Source organism: Dermacentor variabilis, chromosome 11 (assembly GCF_050947875.1).
Source record: "Dermacentor variabilis isolate Ectoservices chromosome 11, ASM5094787v1, whole genome shotgun sequence".
In the NCBI taxonomy this organism is placed as follows: domain Eukaryota; kingdom Metazoa; phylum Arthropoda; class Arachnida; order Ixodida; family Ixodidae; genus Dermacentor; species Dermacentor variabilis.
Genome location: NC_134578.1, coordinates 60,044,900 through 60,051,983, shown reverse-complemented (window position 1 = coordinate 60,051,983; position 7,084 = coordinate 60,044,900). Strand labels below are relative to the sequence as shown.

General features: G+C 46.1%; 1 protein-coding gene across 1 annotated transcript in view; it reads right to left on the bottom strand.

Annotated features, from left to right (window-relative positions):
• Nucleotides 1-2,624: 2,624 nt before the first annotated feature.
• Nucleotides 2,625-7,084, bottom strand: part of LOC142564093 (chymotrypsin-1-like) — a 47,727-nt gene continuing 43,267 nt past the window's right edge. The window contains exon 8 of the mRNA XM_075674938.1: nucleotides 2,625-3,029. Coding sequence (XP_075531053.1) covers nucleotides 2,820-3,029 — 210 coding nt within the window. The 3' untranslated portion in view covers nucleotides 2,625-2,819. The remainder of the gene's footprint in view (nucleotides 3,030-7,084) is intronic.

Below are 7,084 nucleotides of genomic sequence, written 5' to 3'. Positions count from 1 at the left end.
CATCGAAGTGTACATCACGGTCCTTTGTGTGGGTTTGTGTCTTTGTTTACGAACTCATTGTGGTGCAATTTGCATTTGACTTTTATACTGTTATGTTCACGGGCATATATGACTGTGCTGTGCATTTCTGACCGTATGACGTGATTTCATTTTGCTACATATTTTTTACATTGTTGTTCCCGCTATGAAAAAAGGAGTAGCCGCCACCATTATAAGATGACTACGCCCCTTTCTTTTATTTTCATATAAATGAAAAGAAGAGTAATTTTGACGTTCGTGTTTCCGCGTTTAATTGCGATTTAGAGGTTATTCTATTAGCAGCAAGCAATTGCGCTTAGATTTTATTAACCAAATTTACGTGCCTGCACAAGCCAAGTTAAGCCGTGGTAGGCCTACGAGCCATGAAATCGTCAGCTGATTTCGCAGGCAGTGGCATCTGATGAATCAATCTTCAATACACACGCTAGTTAAAAGAAAGCGACAATCGCAGTCCCTTCGCCTAGCTTGCGAACTTCACACGTTACCACGAATCGAACCCAGTTTGGTGCTAGGTAACAGACGTCGCTTCGATGGCTGCCGTCATATGTTCGTTGATGCAGAGCTTCTGGGGCAGCCTTTGGGGACTCCCGCTAAATCATCGAAATAGCGTGCCCGACGCAACGCCAAAACGCAATTTGGGTCTCGCGCATGCGCAGCGGCTTCGACGCTGCTTCTTTGGGGCTCCCAATCGTTTGCTGTCCTTAATCTAACGCTCTCTATTCTCAGCGGACGCAGGCAGCGCCGCGCCACGCGGGCACTTCTCGCCAGCACCGCTAGATGGAGCAGCGTGTCCAGAACGAAGCGCGAGAGAAGAGCCCGGTTGTCGCATGAGCAGTTGCTGCGCGTTAGCACGCGCCGGTGCACGATGCATTTCGGGCGTCACGCGCAGGATTCACGGCGGCGGCACTAGATGGCGCCGAACGTCTGAGGGAAAACAACAAAGAGGAGTACCGCTGCAGTACACGCCTCACACGTTTCGACGGTTGCAATACCGCTCTCCGGCTGTATTGATTCAACGCTAACGCATTGCCGTTGATGGTGATCCAGAGGTAGGTTCTGCCGAATTTTTTCTTATTCATTTACAGAAGGTTCACAACGATGATGAGAGCCAGAGACGTTTTGGAGGAAAATTTTGTTCCGCGATACAGAAAACGTTTAGTGGCACACAACCAAAGGTTTAGAAGTCACACAACTTAACCTTTGAAAGCCTGCGTTGGTAGTAGCGATACCAAGAGATGACGTGTGCAGAGGGAGAGGGCGGCGGCTGCTGTTCTACTGCAGCTTTGCTTTGCCCATTTAGTGGCGCTGTCCGCGTCCTTTCTTCTTTCACTTTTTTGTTACTGCAATAGCAATTGTATATGGCCGCCGTCTTAACCGCTGTGGTGTCACGGTGTCAAACGCTTGGCCTGTGTGTACCTGATTATAGGTCTCTAAAGAAAAGCGACATAGTCTCAGTGCTTTTGGCTGAGAAAACGAAGCAGCAAAGTGGATGCACCGCGTGCCTACCGACACAGTCTCCTCTGCGGTGGAGCCAGGATGGCGTTCGGCCTTCCGCTGCTGGTGTGGGCGCTGTGAGCGAAAACGGTGCAAAGTGCGTGCTTTGTAGCTGAGCGCATACAACACGACAGTGCATACAGTGATGTGAGCACAACTAATACGGGGTTTATCCTTTCTTCATATATATATATATAATATATATATATATATATATATATATATATATATATATATATATATATATATATATATATATATGTATGTATATATATAAAGCTTTTAGCTTGCCAAGGGCAACTGCACTGCAGATATTCTATTCGTAGCTGAATGCACGCTTCAGCGTAGAGCCTAAGATCAGTACTCGAAGAAGTGCCAAAACACTGGCATGGACGCCGGCGAGGTGGCGGCGACGGATGCCGCGAAAGCGACGACATACCGCGTCAACGACGCAGCGCACCCTGCAAGGAAACGTTTGAATACTGTAACGTTCGGATCTGGCACGGTGTAGACGCGCGAGTGTTATCGGCCTGTCCCAGTGACGTGACGATGCGCGAGATCCTTCCCCTGCGTGTGTCACAGTTTAAAACGTTTGTCACTTTTTTGTCGTTTGTATTCTGTTCTCGTTTTCCCCGCATATAAGCCTATGGTTGTCCGAAAAAAGAATTAGTAGAAAGACAGCGCTGCATACGCGTTGCCTCCTTTGTTTCTTGACGCCTGTTTTACGTAGCGTGCTGATCGCCATCATGACTGAAATGTCACAACTCGCCCAAGCAACTACTTTGTGAAGTTTGACATTTAAATGATCCTTGTTGAACGCCATCCTCTCCATCATCAGCCGTAGCTCTCCAACGTAGCGTGCTAGCGGGTCCGCTAGCCTTTCCGAAACAAGATTTGGAAAGCATATTTAGTGCCAGCGAACAAGGACAGGAGGGAAACGGCACCACAATGCGCTCCATTCTGTCGTTGTTAGCTGGCGCTAAATATGATGTCCAAGTTGGTTTACCAACCCGCCCAAAAAATGGCAATGCCTAAATTATAAAACTAAAAAACTACACCGCTTGGCGCTGCGAGCTCTTGTATTGCGTGGATTAAGCAACTTTATTAATAAACTGGGTTTCAGCATTGCCTCTTTTTTTCTTTTTCTTTTTTTCAAGGAGTAGGGAGGGGGAGCCGGGTTTTATTGTCGGCGTCTTAGCGCTGTTCTTTTCAACATAACTGGCCAATTAGCCGACGATGCCAAGTAGACTTTTCAACACTGTTACAATGGAAGAGCCTCATTTTGCCTAGCCGAGGTTCACTTCCTCCCGGGTATACTGGAGCTTTCTCCACTTTCTGGGGCGGTTGAGGGCTCCTCGAATCCATTTAATGTGGCTGGAAACACGCGCGTACACTGTCGGAGAGCTGGTTGGGCACGGCGGACCAAACGAAACAACTCCGACTTGCAGCGTTCTTCCATCGTCGTTCGAGAGCGTCAGCGGTCCGCCTGAATCCCCCTGCCGGAACAAAGAAGAGAAAATGCAGAAGATCATCAACCTGACAAGCACATCCGAAATGCGTGAAATCACTTAAGGTCCTATGAGTCCTTCTTTCTTTAAAATGCCTTGGCATTAGGAGTGTGATAGTGAAAAAAAAGTGTGTGTGTGTGTGTGTGTGTGTATGTGTGTGTGCGTGTGTGTGTGTGTGTGCGTGTGTGTGTGTGTGTGTGTGTGTGTGTGTGTGTGTGTGTGTGTGTGTGTGTGTGTGTGTGTGTGTGTGTGTGTGTGTGTGTGTGTGTGTGTGTGTGTGTGTGTGTGTGTGTGTGTGTGTGTGTGTGTGTGCGTGCGCGTGCGTGTGTGCGTGCGTGCGTGCGTGCGTGCGTGCGATCGCGCGCGCGAACGCTGTTGCATAGTACACGTAAAGAGAGAATGCGAGAGTTGATAAGAGTGTGTATGTGCGTGCGAGTATATATATTAATTATTACGATATCATCGAGCGGTGCTCAAGAAACGAGCCGCCGCGAGAACTACGATGAAGTTGGTCGGTGCGCTTGGCGCGAGCGAGTGTCCGCCTGGCTGCATGGCTCCAGTGTAAATAGCTTGTAAATAGCCTCTTCTGTCTGTGCCTTTCCACATGCAACAATATATTACCATTGACGATGGTCTGCTCTGGACCACCGTCACTTGTGAACATTACTTCGAAATGTGGCAGAGGCGGTTTAAATTATGAACCCGGGGCCTCAAAGAGGTGCGAGGTAATGCTAACGCATTTCGCCAGCATCTACCGCTGAAACTGAAACGTTTACGCGCAACCGTAGATGCGCCGTCTTTGAAATCGACGAGATTGTGTTTCTCGCCGCCACGGTAGCGATCGCCAAAGCAGGAAGGCGCCTGGAGGCGGAGAAGAGAAACGCCGCGTACGCACCCTGTTAAAAAGAAAAAAAATCATTGCGTGGTTTTATGTGCGAAAACCACGATCTGAAAATGAGGCGCGCTCTATTTGATCACCTGGGGTTCTTTAACATGCCCCTAAATCGAAGTACAAGGGTGTTTTCGCATTTCTCCCTCATCGTAATGCGGCCGCCAGGGCCGGGATCGTTCACGCGCTGTCCGTTTGTGCTTCGACATCGCGGTGCCCACTGTTCATGTTCGCGGCGTCTCTTCTACGGGCACTGATATGTGTGCCTCACTCATTAAAATATTCAACCTACAAGCTTTATGCATTAAGTTACGCTCTCTATGGATGGCCCCACAATTCCTTAGCTACTTCTGTAGCGCAGTTCCTTAGTCTGCTTAATTGCTAAATCGCGGACCCCAGGTAGTTATACTGCTGACACATATTCAACAAACTCTACCGGCGTTTTCGACAGGGCTTGCTTCCATTGACTACCTGAGGACTTGATCAATCGACGACATTCCTTTAATGATATAGAAAAGGGAGCCGGCGGTTATAGAACCCTATTCCCTTTATTAGGTATCGCAGAACCACAATAAAACGGCGACGAGAGTTAGAGAGGTATTTGAACTGCAATCGCGCTGAAGAGATGGTAAATGTGCTCGAATGTTGAAAGCCTTACAAAAAATTCCCCAGGTTCTCTTCCCTTGCAAGGAGCAAGGGAAGCGGCCAAAGAACAGGCCGGGAAAGAAGTTCTTAGTGGTGGCGGCTACGTTTTCCAATACCGGGGACATGCTTTAAGGCATAGTCATTGGGCAACTTTCGTTATAAAATATGAAGACGCCAAATAAACAGATACACAAAAGAGAAGAAAACGGGAAAGGGCGCCTCTTTCACGGGAGGTGCCCCGTCTTGTTTTTTGTCTTGACTGTTAAACATGCAAGAACAAGAATAAACAAATTTTAAACGATTTCTACCAGTTATGAGATGTTTCTTTAACGTTGCAGCAACTATTCTTTTTAATAATCGTGCACACATACAGGAGCACGTGCTAGGCCATAGTGCAACTTGCTACTTGTTTCCGTTTGATTTCTTCATTGCACATTCAAGCTACTAGAGTAATCTGCCATAGTTAATGGCATAATTAGCGGGATGTCACACAGAATTCGAACCGAAAACCATAATTGAAACGCGGCCTCTAGCGTGGGCCCATGCCGGAGGTAGCGCAGGGCCGCGCAAAAAAAAATCAAATCATTTACAGGTTTCTCTTATTGTATCGCTCTTTTCACATTTCTGTCTGAGAAGAGATAACATAAAAGATATGCGCGTTCGTTGTTTCTTTTCATGGCATTTTTGTTTGCAGGCTGTTATTCTATAAATTCTGAGGAAACATTTGGAGGACGCTTAAGCGTCGCCTTTAAGAGAGGAACGCGATAGGAAACGTCCCTGACTGCTTTTCGTGCTTCCCGACCACTGAAGCTTACGTAACTGCACCGTTTACCAGGAAACGCTGGCCGCGAACGCTATGCACGAAAACAAGCCTCCTCGCAGAAACGCTGCCTCTTGCGTGGGTCGACATGGTGTTATTTGTTTCGCAATTTTAATATTGCAGTCTGAGAAGAGATAACACAAAAAGTGTGCATTGTCGGTGTATCTCCTTTTTCATGGCATCTGTTTGCGGGCTGCGGTTCTCAAGATTTCGAGGGCTATCATTGTAAAGAATGAAAGACAAGATATGAGCTACTTTTTTCTAAGAAGAGTGGTTGGGTATGCGTCGTTGAGAATTTCGATCTTAATTCTCCTTGCCGAAGCGATGTCCTTCGCTGGGGTCCGCTTTATGTCATCGTCCTGATACGTCATCGCCCTGAGTCAGTGTTCGTATCGCCTCTTGTCGAAAAAGTTTTTTTTTAAACACGTGGGACGCCGTCGCCGGACTTCTTGAGACACGGGTTCCTTAACGAATAACTCTGTCAAGAACATAAGTAAGACCAGGTATGAGGAACTTTATATAGAATGTCTTGGCGATGTATCTCGCATGTTCCGCACGTCATATAGCAAGGCGAGGCATATACATATACCTAAATATATGCGGCAGCTTTCACGGATAACTACACCAAAACTTTAGCTCGGGCGCTCCTATCTAAATGCACGCAATAGGAGAACTCGTTTTTCTCGGCGACCACTGCACGGAATTTCACGAGGTTTGTTGCATTTAAAAGAAAACATGGTGTCTACTGACTGTTCACTTAAGAATTTTGATTTAGGTCGTCAATTTTGTATTCATAATTGACAAAAATCGCTTCTTCAGAAAAAGACACTATGAAGTCTACAACTCTGTCGCTAAGCAATAAAAAAATGTATTAGAATTCTGTTAATTCCATCTAATAGTACATCTCAACCGCACAAAACTGATGTGTTGCACGTGATGCTGAAAAAAATAGTAATATGAAAATATAGCTTTTGTAGAACACCTGCACAGAGCGTAACAACTTCACGTAATATGTAAATTGACTCATCGAATCCCACCACTTTTAATCATCTAATGGATACCGTTTCCAGAACCACGATATTTGTTTTTGATACAGAGCTATTAATTTGTAAACTTCCATGCTACTATGTTTCTTCCAACTTTCCAATTTTTGAAAATTCTTTTAACAAGATTCAGGCCCGAAATCGAAATTCCGGTTCCAACGGTCACTATAATTGAACTTTACCTCTCATATGCAACAAATGTCATTAAAATTGGTCCAAGGTTACCTCAGAAAAGCGTTTTAGCGTTTTACATGTATTTAAATGGGCCGCGTTGATTTGGGCCCGAGCTAAAGCTTCCTCGTAACACGGTCGCATTAAACAACGACTACCGGTTCAGCAAGCAACGGTTCAAACATATGGACCGACACAATGGCTAAACTGACTCGTGATTCATCGAAATAAAATTTCTATCATTGCATCTAAATCGCAAATTCTTTTAACTCGCGAATTGAAGCTCATGCGGGAACGGGTATAGACGATAGGTATCATCATCATCATCAGCCTGGTTACGCCCACTGCACTGCCAAAGGCCTCTCCCATACTACTCCAACTACCCCAGTCATGTGCCAATTGTGTCCATATTGTCCCTGCAAACTTCTTAATCTCATCCGCCCACTTGACTTTCTGCCACCCCCTGCTACGCTTC